The 19,974-nt window shown below is 39.8% G+C and overlaps 1 protein-coding gene across 9 annotated transcripts in view; it reads right to left on the bottom strand.

Moving 5' to 3' along the window:
- TASOR2 (transcription activation suppressor family member 2) overlaps window positions 1–19,125 on the bottom strand; it is an 80,461-nt gene extending 61,336 nt beyond the window's left edge. For 3 of the 9 annotated variants that reach the window (XM_010366497.2, XM_030940604.1, XM_030940597.1), the window contains exon 1: window positions 18,742–19,125. Coding sequence is in view for 1 of the 9 variants with exons in the window: in XM_030940597.1 (XP_030796457.1) it covers window positions 18,742–18,802 (61 nt within the window). In the remaining 8 variants the exon portion in view is untranslated. Of the gene's footprint in view, window positions 1–10,861; window positions 10,988–18,741 lie in introns of those variants that run through there. The other 6 variants (XM_030940602.1, XM_030940605.1, XM_030940603.1 and 3 more) reach the window with 4 other exon arrangements.
- Window positions 19,126–19,974: the final 849 nt, after the last annotated feature.

A 19,974-nucleotide genomic window follows, 5' to 3' on the forward strand; every position in this document is an offset into this window, starting at 1 on the left:
CATATAAAATATAAAACAACGTGATTGAGGTAAAGCTTATGCCAGGAATTCAAGGAAGGAAGGTGTAACATTAGACAATTTATTCATAAAATTAATCATACTGAGAGATTAAAGAAAAACCTATGCCTTACTAGATATAAAATTAAACAGCCACTCGTGATTAAAAAGATAATTCATAGTAAACAGATTACCTGATAAGCAGATATCTAGAAAGCAGCCTACATACATAATGGTGAGACATTGAAGTATTCCCTTTAAAATCAGGAAGACAATGATCCCTAATATTATCTTCTAGTTAATTATTGAGAATTTAGCAGTTCATTCCTTTGCTGAAGTTTCCTTTTTCATTTACTGATTAGCTGGTATCTGTCTTCTAGTTGTTAAAAGACGTAAAACTCTGAATGTTTAAAACTACCAGCCAGTATGTAGTCTTTATACCCAAAAGACACCTTGGCAGGACAAAAAAATATTTGGCTCACATGTTCTTTGAGTAGCTGACATGAAGTTCTTCTACTATTTTCTGGTACTGAATGTTTCTGTTATTCTGCACCAACCTGATTTTCATTATATGATCTTTTGCCAGTTCAAATTTTTTACCAGAATCTGTCTCAATGTTGGGGCAGTTTTCCCTGGAGTATGTGTGTCTTTTCAATAGATTTAAGTCTTTTCTTTAAGGAAAAAGAAACATCTTGAATTATACTTTAAGATACGTATTCTACGGAATTGGTTTTCTTTTTGGGGGCTCCAGTTTTGCTCGTTTTGGATCTCTTTTGGCTGTCTTATCTATCCTTACTTACCAAAAAAAAAAAAAAAAAAAAAAAAGCCATTTCAGTAATGAGATCAAAGCTATAATAAAAACTCTCCCATTAAAGAAAAGCCCAAGACCTTATAGCTTCACTGCTGGATTCTACCAAACATTTAAAGAGGAACTAATATAAATTTCTATTCAAACTTTTCAAAAAATTGAAGAGGAGGGAATATTTCCAAACTAATTCTACAAGGTCAACATTACTGATACTAAAACCAGAGGAGACAATGAAAAGAGAAAACTACAGGCCAATATCATAGATAAACATAGATGCAAAAATTCTCAATATACTAGTAAATCAAATTTAAAAACACAGTAAAAAGATATTTGCCATGATCAAGTGGGATTCATTCCAGGGATGCAAGGATGGTCCAACATGTGCAAATCAATAAATGTGATATATTAACAGAACTAAGAACAAAAACTATATGATTACTTCAACAGATGCTGAAAACGCATTTAATAAAATTCAACATCTGTTTATGACTAAAAAAAAAAAGCACTCTGGGAGGCCGAGACGGGTGGATCACGAAGTCAGGAGATCGAGATCATCCTGGCTAACACGGTGAAACCCCGTCTCTACTAAAAAAAAAATACAAAAAACTAGCCGGGCGAGGTGGCGGGCGCCTGTAGTCCCAGCTACTCAGGAGGCTGAGGCAGGAGAATGGCGTGAACCCGGGAGGCAGAGCTTACAGTGAGCTGAGATCCGGCCACTGCACTCCAGCCTGGGCGACAGAGCGAGACTCCGTCTCAGGAAAAAAAAAAAAAAAAAAAAAAAAAAAAAAAAAAGCTCTCATCAAAGTGCATATGGAAGGAACATATCTCAAAGTAATAAAGGCCATATATGACAAACCAATAGCAAACATCATCCTGAACAAGGAACAACTGAAAGCCCTTCCTCTAAGATATAGAACAAGACAAGGATGCCTACTTTCACCACTTTTATTCAATACAGTACTGAAGTACTGGGCAGAGAAATTAGACAAGAGAAGGAAACAGAGGGCATCCAAATCAGAAAAGAGGTCAAATGAGCCTGTTCACAGATAACATGATCTTATACTTAGAAAAACCTGGACTCCACCAAAAAAAATTGTTAGAACTGATAAACAAATTTAGTAAAGTTGCAGGATACAAAATCAACATACAAAAATCAGTAGCGTTGATATACACCAACAGCAAACAATCTGAAAAAGAAATCAAGAAAGCAATCCCATTTACAATAGCTACAAAGAATATAACATACCTAGGAATCAATTTAGCCAAAGAGGTGAAAGATCTATACAAGAAAAACTATAAAACAATGATGAAAGAAATTGAAGTGGGCCGGGCGCGGTGGCTCAAGCCTGTAATCCCAGCACTTTGGGAGGCCGAGATGAGCGGATCACGAGGTCAGGAGATCGAGACCATCCCGGCTAACATGGTGAAACCCCGTCTCTACTAAAAAATACAAAAAAACTAGCCGGGCGTGGTGGTGGGCGCCTGTAGTCCCAGCTACTCGGGAGGCTGAGGCAGGAGAATGGCGTAAACCCGGCAGGCGGAGCTTGCAGTGAGCTGAGATCCGGCCACTGCACTCCAGCCCGGGCGACAGAGCGAGACTCCGTCTCAAAAAAAAAAAAAAAAAAAAAGAAATTGAAGTGGACATTAAAAAACAGAAAGATACTTTATGCTCACGGACTAGAACTCACATTGTTGAATACTATCCAAAGCCAATTTACAGATTCAATGCAATGAATCCCTATCAAAATTCCAGTGACATTCTGCACAGAAATAGAAAACAAATCCTAAAATTTATATGGAACCACAAAACATCCCGAACAGCCAAACCAATACCGTGAAAAAACAACAAAGTTGGAGGCATCACACTGCCTGACTTCAAAATTTACTACAAAGCTATAGCACTGGCATAAAAACAGAAGCATAGACCAGTGGAACAGAACAGGGAACCCAGGTGTAAATCCATGTAGAGTCAACTCATTGTCGACAAAGGAACTAAAACATACAATGGGAAAAGGACAGTCTCTTTGATAAACGGTCGTGGGAAAACTGGATAACTATATGCAGAAGAATGAAACAATCTTACCATACACAAAATTCAAAATGGATTAAAGACCTCTATCTAAGCATCTACGACCCAAAACTATGAAACTACTAGAAGAAAACACTGGGAAAACGCTCCAGGACATTGGTCTGGGCAAAGTTTTTTTTGCTTAAGGCCTCAAAAGCACAGGCAACCAAAGCAAAAATAGACAAATGGGATTACCTCAAGCTAAAAAAAGCTTCTGCACAGCAAAGGAAACAATGAAGTAAAGAGACAACCCACAGAATGGGAGAAAATATTTGCAAACTACTCACCCGCCAAAAGATTAACAACCAGAATTTATAAAGAGCTCAAACAACTCAACATTAAGGAAGCAAGGAAACACACACACACCCCACAAATAACCCAATTAAAAAACAGGCAAAAGATCTGAATAAGCATTTTTCAAAAGAAGACATAAAAGTGGCCAAGAGGTGTATGAAAAAATCCTCAACATCAGGAATTATCAGAGAAAAGCAAATCAAAACTATGAGACATCATCTCACCCCAGTTAAAATGGCTTTTATTAAAAGGACAAGCAATAATGAATGCTGGCAAAGATATGGAGAAGGGGGAACCCTTACACACTGCCGGTAGAAATGTAATTTAGTACAGCCACTATGGAAAACAGTATAGAGCTTTCTCAAAAAAATAAAAACAGAACTATCATATGATCCAGCAATTACACTACTGGGTATATATCCAAAAGAAAGAAAATCAACACATCAAAAAGACATCTGCACTCCCATATTTATTGCAGCACTATTCACAACAGCCAAAATATAAAATCAATGTCAGTGTCCATCAATAGATTATAATAAAGAAAATGTAGTATACACAATGCAGTATTATTCAGCCATAAAAAAGAATAAAATCCTGCCATTTTCAGCAACACTGATAATTATGTTAAGTGAAATAAGCCAAGCACACAAAGACAAATATCACATACTCTCACTCATGTGTGGAAGCTTAAAAAGTCGATTTTATGAAAATAGAGAGTAGATTTGGTGGTTATCAGAGGCTGGAAAGGGTAGGAGGAAGGAAGAAATAAAGAGAAGTTGATTAACGTATATAAACATATGGTTTGATAAAAGTAAGACATAGTGTTGATCAGTAGGTTCACTACAGTTTACAATCTATTATATATTTCAAAATGACTAGAAGAGAAGAATTTGAGTGGTTCTAGCATAAAGAAGAGAGAAATATTTAAGGTGACAGATATCCCAACTATACTGACTTGATCTTTACAAATTATATGAATGTATTATCACATGTATCCTAAAACTATGTACATCTAGTATGCATCAATAAAAATAAATGTGTACCTATTTTACTCACTTTTCTCATGTCTATCTTTTGTTTTGTTTCTTTGCATTATCAAAATTGTGGTAAAATATACTTACCATAAAATTTCATTTCTACTTTTATGATCTTTGCCATGGTGTCTAGTCTACCTTGTGTACTTCTGAAGTGGCTTGATCATTTTTCTCTATTTATTTTTTTCTGCTGGTTCCCGTTTCACATCCTACTGTTGTCTGGCTGTCTCTTCTTTGAGTTCTTGTATTTTCTGCTTTCCAGTATTTCTCCATAACTTCTATGCTTCATTAATTTTATTTTCTAATACAACATTGAGATATAATTCATATAGCATAAAATTCATCCACATAAAGTGTACAATTCAATTGCGTTTAGTATATCCACAGAGTTGTGCAACCTTCACCACAATCAATTTTAGAGTATGTTCCCCAAAGAAACCTTCTACCCCTTAGCTATCCTCCTCACCCCTCACTGGTTCCTAGGCCTAGGCAAACGTAATTTCCTGTCTCTACAGATCTGCCTATTCCAGACCATTTCTTATAAACAGAGTCATACAGTATGTGGTCCTTCATGATTGTCTTCTTTCACTTAGCCTGTTTTTGAGGTTCATCCATGTTAAAGCATATATCAATATTTCATACCTTTTTATGCCAAATAATATCCACTTTGTGGGTATACTACATTTTGTTTATCCATCAACTGATGGACATTTGGGTTGTTTCTACATTTTGGCTATTATGAATGCTGCTGCTATGAGCATTCATGTGTAAGTTTCTATGTGAACATGTTTTCATTTCTCTTAGGTATATACCTTAGAGTAGAACTGCTTGCTCTTCCAGTAAATCTGTGTCTGCTCATCTGAGAAACTGCCAGGCTGATTTCAAAGTGGCTGCACCATTTTATATTCCCACCAGCAGTATACAGAAGGTTCCAATTTTTTCACAGCATTGTCAACACTTATTATCTGTCTTTTTGATTATAGCTATCTTAATGGGTATGATATGGTATATAAATGTATTTTAAAATTTGTATTAAAACCTTAGGTCACATTTTCCATATACTTCAAAAGGTCAGCAAACTTTTTCATAAAGGGTCAGAAAATAAATATTTTAGGATTATGAACCACACGGTCTCTGTCACAACTACTCATCTCTACCGGTAGAGCATAAAAACAGCCATAGAAAATGCATAAATGGGAATGACCATGTCCCTGTACAACTTTATTTTACAAAAACAGGCAAGACCACAGGCAGTAGCTTGACCACTTGTGATTTATTTTCTGGCAATATTGTTTTGAAAAACACCATCTGTAGAAAATTGTGGTTTTTCTTTCTCTTTTTTAATTTTTAATCATATAACTGTTCAGTTAACTATTGTTTATTAACAGACCATACTAAAGTTCAGTGGCTTACAACCACAATCATTTTTTTATCACTCACATCTCTACAGTGTTCACTGAATTCAGCTTAACTCAGCTGGGGTGACCCTCAGTCTCCTATCTCTCATCTTCCCTCTACCAATGAGCTAGCAGAGACATGTTTTTCTCATGGAAATGGCACAGATAGAAAGAGAACAAATAAAAATACCCAAGGCCTCTTAAGGCTTAGGCTTGAAACTGACATGGGGTCACTTTTACCTTAGCAAGTCACATAGCCAAACACAAAGTCAAGGAGTAGGGAAATATCTCTGTCACTTTAATGGAAGGAACTGCATAGGGTCATGGCGTGAATATAAGGGAAAGTAAAGCACTAGAGTCAATGCAATTGATAGTGGTGATGGTTGCACAACTTGGGAATAAATGAAAAAGCAGTGAACTGTACACTTTTAAATGGTGAATTTTATGGCATGTGAATTATATCTTCAATAATAAAAATCATATAGAAGAACAAAAAACACAAAATATAAAAAATACAATCTACCAGTCATTGTATGGATGTTGTACATACTATTTTTGTTATACATGTCTGAATGAGATGAATTATCCTAGACTGTTATCAGCAGATTCAGGGTGTGGGGAGGGGACGGCAGTTGTCATGTTTCTTTAGGGTTCCCTCTGTTCCTAAATCAGAGGATTGCTGTTTTATAATACAGTGCCTTGTTCTTGTTCCTTGTCTAATCTCCAAATGTAATCTGGTTCAGGAGGGCCTTTACTGCCAGCTCTGCTTGCCTCTTAGAGACACAACCCTAGATTTCCAAGGTTATGCACTCATTTCTAGGAGTATTTTATTAGCACTAAGATCTCTGCCTCCCCCATGCCCCACCCAGGCACTTTCTCGTTCTACTTTCTCCTTCCTTGATGGATATCATATGGCTCCTCAGTCTTAGTCAGGTATATAAGACTTCTCTCTTTGGATAGGGCTGATTCTGGATATGAGAAGTTGCTGGAGATACCTGAAATATGCTTTCTCTGCGCGACTTTATCTTCATCACAGAACTGCTGGAACTTCCCACTGGGGGTTCCTAACAGCACTTGCATACAACTTGAAGTTAAGAAGGTTTCCTTTCTCTCTGAATTTGTTAAAATGCAGTTTGAGAGCTAGCCCCTCGTTCTCTGCCCCCATTCTTCTTTTCAGAAGTAGGAAGATTAAGAATGAATCTGGTCTTGTTACTTTTGGAACTATACATTTGGTACAATGAGGTTTTGTTCTATTTTTTGTTTGTTTCTGTTTTACTGATCAGGGCACTTAATAGGCCCTTTCAACCTAGAAACTCATCTCCTTCGGTTCTGGGACATAGATACTTTCCTTCCACTGTATTAGATGAAGAACCTCCTTGGCTAGTCCTCTCGTTTTCTTATCATTTCACTCTTACTTTCTAATTCTTGTTGCTCTTCTGGTTTTTGGGGGAGAATTCTTCAGCTTTATTATCTAAACCTTGTATTAAATTTTTTAAAAATTTATTCGGTCACAGCAATTTTTTAAATAATTTCTCTTTTTAAAATAGCACCTTTTTCATCTTTCACAGATGGAATATCTTCTCTTTAAAGATACTAGTTTTATTTGTTGAAGTTTCTTCTGTTCCCTGAAGTAAATCTATTTATACTCAGCTCCTTTTATTTCCTACTTGGTCTCTTTTTCATTAGAGACTTTCATCCCATGGCAGGCGACCCTTGGCTGTACATTTATGCTCAAATGTGAGGCATTTAAAAGCTGACTAGGGCCAGGCACCAGTGGCTCATGCCTGTAATCCTAGTACTTTGGGAGGCCAAGGTGGGAGGATCACTTATGCTCAGGAGTCAAGACCAGCCTGGCAACATAGTGAGACCCCATCTCTACAAAAAATAAAAATATTAGCTAGACGCGGTGGCATATGCCTGTAGTCTCGGCTACACACGAGGCTGAGGTGGGAGGATGGCTTGAGCCCAGGAGTTCCAGGCTGTAGTGAGTTACGATGGCGCTACTGCACTTCAATCTGGGTGACAGAGTGAGGCCCTGTCTCAAAAAATAAAATAAAAGCCGAATAGAAGCTGTGGTACATGAACAATGCTTCCTGACCAGCAGCTCTACTCTTCGGGTGATCTGATGGATCCAACTGTTCAATGAGGTGAATACCCGTAGTTCTTATCTGTTCAATACTTTGCCATGGGCTGGTAAGTTTCCCCAGCTAAGAATCCGTTAATGTGTTGTTGAGGGGCACGTAAGCCTGACAGTTTGGAAGCCAATCAAAAAAAGACAACTGCTCTAGGTTCACTTTCACTCAATCCTCATTTTCATTTAGGTGCTTCACCCCCACCTCAGCCATCTGGAGCCTCCTAGTTAATGTCTGCTGGGCATAAACTTTCAGTCTTCTGTCAAGGTAGAGGAGAGAGTAGTTGTCTGGGTGTATGGGAGTGGAGACGGGGTTTCAAGGTGTCAAAATGATAAAGACCATCAACCAACCCTTGTATTCCCACCCCGTCCTGTAATTCTTGACTTCAGAAATACTGTACTTGATACCCCCAATTCCTAAAACTTTTCCAGATTCTGTGGAAAGAATCTGCTTGCCCCTTGTTGGCTTACCTCTCTTCAGCTTTCAGCATTCTCTAATTCATGAAATCATTTATTACTTGCCCATCTCCTTTCTAGTTTCCCAAATATTGATTTCAGCTGTATCTTACTCTCACCTCCTCTTGATCTTTGTGATTTATAGCCTTATTCTTTTACTATAATCCTACAGAGACTCCCAAAGAGTGTATACAATTGAACATGTTAGACTAAAAGTGTCTACTTAACCTGTCTTAATTTCTACAATTAAAAAATGATGCAGCTACCTCCTACAATGGTAGCTACTATTGCCATTATTTTATATTTTAATTTGTGTAATTATGAAGACCTCATTTTACTAATGTACCCACCATAGCCCTAATTACATACCAAATCAATACATATTAATAATTAGCTGTTAGTGTATATGTATGTACTCAATAGTCATCTACTCAAATGCATAAAAAGCACAATCTAAAGATCTTCAACGATATTCTCTCAAAGCATCCTGTCCTTTTCTTGCATGATTTATAATTACATATGTGTAGTTTCTTCATTAAAGTCATTTTCCTTCATAAGCCAAGCAATATCATGGCAGGAACCATATCTGTTTTGTTTACTACTGATTACTCAGCATCCAGTCCAATTCCTAGCACATAGTGAGTGTTTAGTAAATATGAATTTGGTAACTGAAGAATAAATAATACTTAGCAATTTAATCTGTTCCAAAACTCAGAAAAAGAAATAAAACTTCTCAATTATTTTTACAAAGCAAGCAGATGCGAATATCAAAACTAGACAAAACACACTGAAAAACAACTACAGACCAATCCCTTATGAATATTGACATAAAAATCCTAAATATATGCATTGGCAAAGTAAATCCATCAGGACATTAAAATAATAACAGATCAATTAGGGCTCATTCTAAGATGCAAAATGGTTCAATAAATAGTAAATCCATAAATTTAACCATACTAATAGGTCAAAGTAAAAAACCACAAAGGGGCAGCTCGGGTTTGGGATGGGGTAGGAGAGACACATGTCAGACTGTCAAAAGGAAGTTACTATATAACGTTCACCAGATGCCTTTAACATGCAAATTTTTGTTGCTGCACAGTATTTCTTCATTTATACATGTTATTTTTTACCATACTTAATCCAAAAACAAATTAAGATGCCCCCAAAGGAAACTAGTAACAGTGAAAAATGTCCTACCATAAATTATTCAGAAGAAAGAAAAGCAAGTTCCAAAAGAAATATATGTGTAATATACCATGTCTTAAAGAATATAAACCACAATTTAAACAATGGTCATCTTCTGCACACTTATCAATATCTGGTATTTTTTCTTGTTTATCTGATTGTCCTCCAACCACTAGATAAGTTTCATGAATACAGGGGCCTTGTCCCTTTCAATGCTGTACTGCCAATGCTCAGAACAGTGCCTGTTATACAGTAGGGTTTCAATAAATTTTACTTAACAAATTAATCAATTAGTTTTCCAGATCATATTATTTCTAATTAAAGCCCCTCAGTACCCTCTCACTGCCCTCAGAACACAAAACACACCCTCCTGGCCATGGACAAGTAAAATTTGGTCCCTGCCAATTTCCCACACCTCATCTTGCTCTACTTTCCCCTGACTGCTGAGCGCCAGCTACATGAATCTTTCTTTTTACAGCTTTTTCCTCTTTTAAGGCCTTTTGCATGCTGTTATTTCTGATCAGATTTCTTTTTTTTCCTCCCCATTCCTCCCATGGTTAAGCTCCTTCTCTTCCTTAGTGACATCTATTTAAGTCATCCACTCAGATAAACCTCTGATCACCCCACCTGAAAGTAGGTGTTTTCTTTAAAGCATTAGAACATGGAATAAATTTACTTTTTGGAGGGTTAGGAGAGGTCTATTTTACCCACCAGAACATAAGGTTTATAGAGGCAGGCATTGTCTTGTTCACCAAAGTCCCCAGTGTCCAACAGAGCTCCTAGCACCACAGTAGATAATCATTCTATGAAGTTATCTTTGGGTGGGACAAGTACAGGTAGTTTTTGCTTTACTTTTTACAGTTTTATATATTATCTGAAATTTTAAATAAACATAATCTAGGTGAAATAAAGCTATTTCTACTTTGGAAAAAAGATCTCTTATAGTCCTAAGTAGCAGCCAGTTACAGCTGTGGTTTTGTGGGGGTTTTTTCCCCCCAGAAATGAGGTTGTCCAGGTTGGTCTTCAACTCCTGAAGTTACAGTTTTGTTTTGTTTTGTTTTGTTTTTTTTTAATGAAGAAAATGTAGGGAAAACCAATAGCATTTCCCATAAGTCAAAACAGAGACCCAGAAAACAAAGTGACCCTATTAAAACCCAAAAAATACAATTTGAGAAATGTACGATTTTCACAGAAACTTAAACATTCATTAAAAAACTTTTTGGCCACGTACAAGATTAAATCAAGATAAGAACGCACAAAGGGAGTAAAAACTAAGGTAATAACCTGCAAATACTTGAAGTGCAAAGTCCATGTGCAATCCCTCTTCTACATTTAAAAAGACGATCTTAGTAAGGTTTACACAGGCACACACACAAACTAGCACCATCTCTCTGGTGGTTCTGCAAGGGCTCCACTACTACCACACACAACCTACTCACAATCAGGAGTGAAGCAAGCCTTCGGGTACCATACAAAAGTGTCTTTCATCACCTGGGCTCTGCTGCGGGGCCTCACTGACCGTGCCAAAGCTTCTCTCCCCACACCCTCACCAGAAGGTAAACCGCTCCTAGACAGAATCTGCCCCTTTTCTCGGGTCTCCTTCACACACAGTGCTGCAGTAAGAGCCACTTCCGTAGGTGAGCCCGCCCCAAGCAGAGCGGGGGTCAGAGCTTCCCACAACAGCATGGGGGAGACCTGGGCCCCTCCCCGACTCACCTCATGGTGTATGGCGGAGGGGGCTGTGTCTCTGCTCTGCCGGCAGCCCCTCCGGCCCCCTCCCGCCAGCCAAGGCCAGTGCGCCAGGGCGGGGAACTCGGCGCAGGTCGTGCAGAGCGTGTAGGGCACGGGGCCCGCAGCGCCTTTTGAAAGTCAACAAGGGTGACGCCAGCTCCGCGAGCGGAGCCCAGGGTCATGGCCCTGACTCGGCGCCCACGGACCCCACAGAACGAGGGGATCCCTGCAAACCCCGCTGAGCCCGCACAGCCAACAGGGCTGGGAGATCCCCGCACACTCCGTAGACCCAACAGAGCTTGTAGGGGGTGGGAACTCCACACACCAGGGAACCCTACAAAACCCGCAGGATCCGGGGACCCCGCAGACCTGGGCGGGCTCAGTCGTCAGAACGGAGCACAGGACAGCAAGCCAACTGCCCCTGAGTTCTTGGACGTCACACAGTAACCCCACTAGGAGGATGATCTTAGTGTTATTTTACAAAACTCACTCCAAGCTCCAATTTCCTTAAGTGTCCTGCCCGCAAGCCCCCAATAAGGATATCTATCAATCTCAGGTCTAATCTAAAATCCACGTTCTTTTCACTACAGTGATCTCAAGTTATTATAACTCTTCGTCCCACCGTCATTTATGCAGCCTCACCGGCTACAGTTTGATGCGGCTTTTTAAATTTACTATGCAGATAATAAAAAAAATGTATTTATACATGTAACAAAATTAAAAGTCATACTGAATATGGCTTTTTTTTTTTTTTTTTTTTTTGAGACAGAGTGCAGTGGCAGAATCTTGGCTCACTGCAATCTCTGCCTCCTGGGTTCAAGCGATTCCCCTGCTTCAGCCTCCTGAGGAGCTGGGATTACAGGCATGGGCCACCACACCTAGCTAATTTTTGTATTTTTAGTAGAGAAGGCATTTCACCATGTTAACTTGGCTGGTCTCAAACTCCTGACCTCAACTGATCTGCCTGCCTCTGCCTCCCATATGGCTTTTTAATACTTCACATATCTTCAGGAAAGCTGATACCAATGCCTGGGGCAGGGATGAGGTCCTTTCCCAATAAGCCATGCAGCCCAAACAAAATTCACCAAAAATTAAATCAAATGGAGGTGCAGGGGGAAGATGAAGTATTTGGCCCGACCCAAGGACGTCTTTACTCATTATGTTTTAACTAAGCAACCTAATACCCACACTGCATTTCCCAGAAGAAAGCCTAATTAGTAGATCTTATTAATCATTACCATTAGTGTGTTATGTAGTAGATAGGATAATTTGAACTTATAAAGCAAGTTAAATTCATAAAGAATTATGTAGATTAACAGCTATTCAAAATACAAAATTCACTAAGGTATTTAGTATATCCAGTAGAAGAGAAATTACCTTTTTTAAAAACTTTTTATTGGGATTACACCCCATGAGTAAAGGGTATTACGCCTATGTACTATGACTTTTTCGTTTAGCTGTGACTTATTTTTTGATTTAATATTTAATTTTTAAGATTGTTTTAACATTCTCAAAATCCAGTTTACTTTACCATAAAAAGGCTGATGCTTATAAACACCAAAATTTTTTTTCCTGCTACATTATGTAAAAACAACAACAAATTCTTTAGAGACCATACTTTCTATATTCAAGATCATATAACTTTTTTTTTTGAGACGGAGTCTCACTCTGTCGTCAGGCTATAGTGCAGTGGCGCGACCTCAGCTCACTGCAATCTCTGCCTCCCACGTTCAAGCAATTCCCTTGCCTCAGCCTCCTGAGAAGCTGGGACTACAGGCGTGTACCACCATGCCAGGCTAATTTTTTGTATTTCAGTAGTGACGGGGTTTCACCATATTGGCCAGGATGGTCTCGATCTCCTGACCTCATGATCCACCCACCTCAGCCTCCCAAAGTGCTGGGATTACAGGCGTGAGCCACCGCACCCAACCTCAAGATCATATAATTTTCATTAGAATTATTTCAAAGCTTATATGGTGACTTTTTAAGACATCTATATACAGTAATGACCATTGTTCTGGCTCCTCATGAACTGGGTTTATGAGTTTGTGCTTTAGCATTAAACCGTCTTTCACCTGTATAAAATGGTTGCATCATATTCATTAATATACTTATTGTAATGACACATACTGCTAAGTAGTTTTTTCCCTCTTACAAGAAAATCCTGAGAATAAATTTCTCCCAAAAACAATTATATTTCAAGACCCACTTTTGGGTACTCTTGATTATTAAATATGACAAAAGAGAAAGTGACATCTGATTAATGCCAGAACAAAAATAATTATGTATAGCCACCACCTCTACATGTAGCCCACGCAAAATGTCCTGGGCACCGATAAATAGGGGATATGCACAAGGGTGAGGTCGGTGCCTCAACTGAACAAATCTCAGGCATTGGGGTCTTGAATATTCTTTCTCCTAATGAGGGAGCAGGTGTACATGAAAGGTTCTAACCAGGGTCTCTTTCACCATGCCAAGGAGGGTAGTGAATCTTTATACAAAATATTAGCAAGGGATTTAGTTCTCCAATTAAATGTAATTAAAATCTTACTAGGAGAAAACAGTACACTCCAGATACATTTCTTATGATAATAACAGTAATTTTAAAAAGCAAATTAAAAAAGCCAACTAAGTCAATCAATAAAAGCAAAAGCTATCTGAAGAGTAATAATAGGTAATCTTTTAGCAAATATAAACAATAAAAAATGAAAAAATTAAATATTGAAAACAAAGATGATATAACCACAAATACAAGTAAGATATTTCTAAAATTATAAATAACCAAGTATAATTTATATCAATAAATCCGAAAACTACAAAAGTATAATTTACCAACATTGGTCTAAATGGAAGAAACATTTAAATAAACCAGTAATGATGAAGAAAATGAAAAGAGTAGTCAAAAACTCTACCCACTCTTCCAAAAGACCAGCTCCAGAGATTCAGTTTTACTTTTAACTTATCAAATATCCACAATTATCAAAAATTATCAAAAATCCACAAGTTTGGCAACATATGTCTGTTGGGGAAGCTGTGGGAAACAAAGTGAAAGAAGAGTAAAAGACCAGAAGAGAATACCTACTATGTAGATAATAAAAAAATGTATTTATACATCAAAATAAATAAAACATAGATGGAAATTCACATTTAATAAATTATGAATAAACACATTTAAAAACACCTCCAATTTACAGATTTAAGAAGACAATCTCAAGCAAGATATATACATGTTTTTTTTTTGAGATGGGGTCTTGCTCTGTCGCCCAGGCTGGAGTGCAGTGGTGTGATCTCTGCTCACTGCAACCTCTGCCTTCCCGGTTCAAGCAATTCTTCTGCCTCAGTCTCCCGAGTAGCTAGGACTACAGGTGCGCACCCCCATGCCCAGATAATTTTTGTATTTTTAGTAGAGACAGAGTTTCACCATATTGGCCAGGCTGGTCTCGAACTCTTGACCTCGTGATCCGCCTGCCTCGGCCTCCCAAAGTTCTGGGATTACAGGCGTGGGCCAGGCATTTGCTGTTTGTTAACAGCAAAACAGCAAAAAGCTAAAGACCAAAACAAACAACAAAAGAACCCCCAAGGCAGTCAGAACAAAATGAATTGATAAGACAGATAGGTGACTTTTCAATAGCAATAATGAAAGCCAGAAGACAGAAGAATAACAGCTTCATCATGCTGAAAGAAAACAATTGCCAACTTTTGTATTCAGCAAAAACATCGTTCAAGAATGGCTGCAAAATAAAGACATTTTCAGGTGAACAAAAACTGAGTATTCATCATCAATAGATCTTCAATAAAAGCCATTCCAAAGGTTGTACTTTTTAAAGGAGACAGGGTCTTGCTCTGTCACCCAGGATGGAGTGCAGTGGCATGATCATGGCTCACTGAAATATCAACCTCCTGGGCTCAAGCAATCCTTCCACCTCAGCCTCCCAAGTAGCTGGGACCACGGGTGTGTGCTACCACGCTCAGCTAATTTTTTTTGTTTTTTTTTTTGTAAAGATGGGGTCCCATCATGTTGCCCAGGCTGGTCTCAAACCTGGCTCAAGCAGTCCTCCCAGCTCGACTTCCCAAAGTGCTAGGATCACAGGCATGAGCCCACACACCCAACCAATTTTCTGAAATTATATAATGAAATGTGTCATCATGTGAAAGAGCTGCATAATTCAGTGAACCAATATTTTCCAAATGACCCAGGTGTAGGTAAAAGAGCCCTTGAATGTGCAAGGCAGGCCACTGGATTTTAATGTTAGAGCACGAGAAGTTCATTCATATGATTTCCAATTCTACACTGCAGCTAACGTTTAACAAATTGTTAGGGGCTGGATGTTATAGTCCCAGTGCTTTGGGAGGCTGAGGCAGGACTGCTAGAGGCCAGCAGTTCGAGACTAGCTCGGGCAACATAGCAAGACTCCGTCTCTACAAAAAAAAAAAATTAAAAATTAGCTGGGCCTGGTAGTGTGTGCCTGTAGTCCTATTACTCAGGAGGCTGAGGCAGGATTGTCTGAGCCCAGGAATTGGAGGCTGTAGTGAGCTACGATCACATCACTGCACTCTAGCCTGGGCAACAGAGCAAGACACTGTCCTAAAAAACAAAACAGAAACAAAAACACAAAACTGTTAGGTTTTGATAAGTATCAAAAAAGAACATAATCATCTGAAAAGATTAAAATATTTGTCTCTTTTCTAACTATTCAGCTGAATGAGGCTGGATTTCCTTCATGTACTTCAACTAAAATAATACATGGCAACACAATGAATACAAAAGCAGATGAGACTCTAGTCATTAAAGGCGACATTCAGCATATTTGCAAAAATGTACAAAAATCCCATTCTTATCACTAATTTTGGGGGGATAAAATATGTTAAGATGTAACGGGTTATTATATTTAAAGGTATCAATAAATAAACATACATTCCAAGTTGATCAGTTTTAATATCTAATATGGTAATTATCAATTGATATAATCCAATAAACAAAAGATCTTTGGGATCTTCAGTGGTTTTCTGAGACGGAGTCTCACTCTGTCAAGCAGTAGAGTGGCACAGCCTTGGCTCACTGCAACCTGTCTCCCAGGTTCAAGTGATTTTTTTGTCTCAGCCTCCCGAGTAGCTGGGACTACTGGCACCTGCCACCACCACGTCCAGCTAATTTTTGTATTTTTAGTAGAGATGGTGTTTCACCATGTTGGCCTGGCTGGTCCCTAACTCCTGACCTCAAGTGATCCACCTGCCTTGGCCTCCCAAAGTGCTGGGATTACAGGCAGGAGCCACCATGCCTGGCCCCCTCAATGGTTCTTAAAAGTGTAAAGGGGTCCTGGGAACAAAGTTTCTAAATTGCTAAACTACAGGCACGTGCTTTAACATGAGTGCATCTCAGAAACACAATGCTTAAAAAAGTAACCCATAGAATACAGAATATGACTTTATTCAACTGAGGTTCAAAAACAGGTAAGAGTAAACAATGATAGTTAAGGATACTTATATAGGTGATAAAACTGTTTAAAAAGGCAAAGGAATAATTAACACGAAATTAATAATGGCCATTGTAATGGGGGCAGGGAACGCATTCCTCCTGGGGTAGAAACACACAAAAGGTTTCTAAACTAATTAAAGTTTCTAAAGCTTTTAAATTAAGCTTTTATTAATTTTTGTTATGAAAGATGCCATTAACATGTACTGACAAAAAAGCGTATTTATTACAGATACACTTTGTCAGTACATATTAACGGCATATTTCACAATAAAAATTTTTAAAGAAGAAAAAGGGAGATGTATATATTCTCCTAGAAGGAAAAACTCAAATGAATGTCTCTTCAAATTATAAATTCAACACCATCACAAACAATATCCCAAGATTTTCTATAGGACTTAAAAAAGTTCTAATTTCTTCTGGAAGAAAAAAAATGCAAAAAAAACCACAAAAACCAAAAAAAACCCCCAAAGCTCTTTTTCAAAAGAAAGTACCAAAATATATTATAAAATTATGATAATTAAATTCTATGGCAACAGTTACATGGGCGAAAGAAAAGAGAGCTCAGACCCAATAAAAACATCAGGAAATGATATGACCTGGCTAAAAAGACTTAACTTTTGTATTCGCCAAGGAAGATAAAAATTTAAACAGAATGCTACTTTCAATTACTAGGTGGCTAAGATATTTTAAAAATACCATTATCATCCAGTGCTGGCTAGCATGGAATAAAAACACATCTTTTGAGCGAGTGAACATAAAAAGGTACAATCATTTCAGGGCAATTTAGCAACATTATTACCCAGCACTCGCATAAAGAATCAATTCTACAGAAATACTATCATGACCACCTGAAGCACTGTCTATAATGGCAAGAGATAATCACTGCAGTATTGTCAGTTATAGGGATATCTTGAAAATAACTTGAATGTCTACCAACAGAAGAAGATTCACTTGATAAGTACATGCCATATCGATCTATTTTTACTAAATAGATATTATATTGTATTTAACAAACACCATGTCTCAGTCAAGTTCTTAGGCACTTCACCGATTTTAACCCATTTTAACTACCATGTTTGGACCACAGATGATGCTTATAATCTCCCTTTAAAGAAAATTAGTTACATTTGGGCAAATGTTCTGTATACACAAAATTTCGCATATACCGTCTTTGTCTTCCTTAAAGTAATTGTGGACCTTCTGTCACCCTTTTTCTGGCCTGGCTTAGTTATTTATTGATGTACAGTACTGGACATACTGCATACAGCCAGCCATTCCTATAAAGCAGTTTTTCAACACAAGGGTATTCTTGCACCGTTAGGGGACACTGCTTTGTTATAAATCTCCTAGGCAGGATTACCGCCAGGCTCACCCCTAGTTTTATTCAGGGAACACTGTAGACTCTCGGATGGCGGAAGCTATTCCAATAATATCATACACTTGTAGGCCACATATTTAAGTTTTGGATACACGTTCATACACTTTACTATTCTAATTTTACCTTACAGGGAGAATAAGGAAGAGTAAGCGATTAAGAGAAACTTGAGAATTCCCAGAGTAATCTTCCTCAAAATTTCAGAGTCATCAACCCAGTTCTCCCACGAAACGCTGCTTGGCGCCGCCTTCAGACTAACTTTTGAGTTGCTCGGACCAAGTTATCCCAACGCTCATGCACGGCTTGGGTTTGCTGCTAAAACGACCCTCCCTGCGGAGAGACCTGTTTTACCCTATAAAGAAAAAGTGGCGCATTGCCATGAAGTCTGGAGTAGCAGCAGGCTTCACACACAACCCGCAGGAAATGATTTCCCAGCCGGTACAAACCCGAAGACGGAAACTTCAGCCAAGAACTTATCATCACATCCCTGAGGACGAAGCTGTCCCCTGACAGGCGACGCAAAGGAAACTCCTCAAAAAGGGGCAGGACGACACGGTTACGATCTCTCTGCCGCCGACACCGAGCGCGGCCACAAGTTGTAGCGCAGGACAGAAGGTCGAGTCATCTAGAAGGCGCCGACCCCTCCCACCCCCTCACCTGGAGCGCCGCAAAAGATGAGAACGCGCCGACCCTCGCAGCCAAGCCCCGGCAGCTGCCCGAGCGCTCAGCCTCGGAGACCGCCGTCCTCCTCGCAGGGTTCCCGGGCGCCCAGGCCGGGGAGGGACTTACCCGTGCTTGGCTTGGTCGCCGCCCCCGAGGACCTGAGATCCCGGCTCGGCCTCCTTCCCATGCTTCTCCCGGCCGTGCTCTGCGTCCTCCCCGGCCCTCGCGACACCTGCGCACGTGGGAAGCACCAGTCGCCGGCTCCGCGCTCCCACAGGGAGCCCTCTCAGGGGCACGCCGTCAGCCCCGGCCCCGGGGTTCTCGCCGCGGGCGCTGACAGGGACGCCACGCCTGTCTGCGCTCTGTCTCCCGTCAGGGTCTCAGGCGAGAGGCAACCCCGAGACGCCAGGCAGCCTGGGAGAACATGTCGACTTTCTCGCTGACCGGCGCTAGCCACCGGAAGTAAAACCTCGCGGCCAAAGGAAAAGAAAAGGGCAGAGGGGGCAAAAAAAGAAAGTGAAAACTGAAGTGAGGCGTCCCCCTCAGAGATGGGAACCAATCGCCTGGAAGAAACCAAGGCGCAGGCGCAGACCGAGGTCAGCGTCCACGCGGCGCTCGCGTCTCCCCTCTGCGCAGGCGTAAGGCCACAGCTCGCTCCTGATTGGGCGGCCGAGCCCTGCGCACGCGTGGCGTCTCGCGATGGCGACCCCTAACCGGATGCGGAAGATGCCCTTGGGAAGAGGCGGGAGAAGACTTCTGGGCTGACCTAGCGTGCTGTGGCAGTGGTCCACGTGGTCGCCTTCGGGCGCCTTCGCCTTGTCTGCGTTTCCCTCTGCTGCTGCTGCTGCTGCTGCTGCTGCTGCTGCTGCTGCAAGAACAGTTGATTTGTCTGGCCCAAATGCGACATTTCCGAAATCTTGCCCTTGTTTTAATCCATATAGCAGCGTAGCTGTTATCCCTAGGAAAGCACCTCTAGAAATTTATAACACTTGCACAGAGTGCTACAGTAACCATAAATAAAGTGACCATCAATAAATTCAGGTTTATCCTTGCCCATGATAGTCATGCAGACATCGCTTAACTGTAGGGCACCTTATGAGAGAGATGCCTCATTAGGCAGTTTGGTCCTTGAGTGAACATCATAGAAACCTAGAAGCATAACCTACTACATACTTACACTATAAGCCATAACTCATTACTCCTGGCTACAAACCCATGCTATATGTTATTGTACTGAATACTGTAGAAATTATAACACAATGGTAAGTATTTGTATAAGCATATCTAGACATAGAAAAGGTGCAATAGAAATACAGTATAAAAGGTAATGGTACACCTGTGTAAGGCATTCTCACGAAT

This window comes from Rhinopithecus roxellana, chromosome 11, assembly GCF_007565055.1.
Source record: "Rhinopithecus roxellana isolate Shanxi Qingling chromosome 11, ASM756505v1, whole genome shotgun sequence".
NCBI classification, from domain to species: domain Eukaryota; kingdom Metazoa; phylum Chordata; class Mammalia; order Primates; family Cercopithecidae; genus Rhinopithecus; species Rhinopithecus roxellana.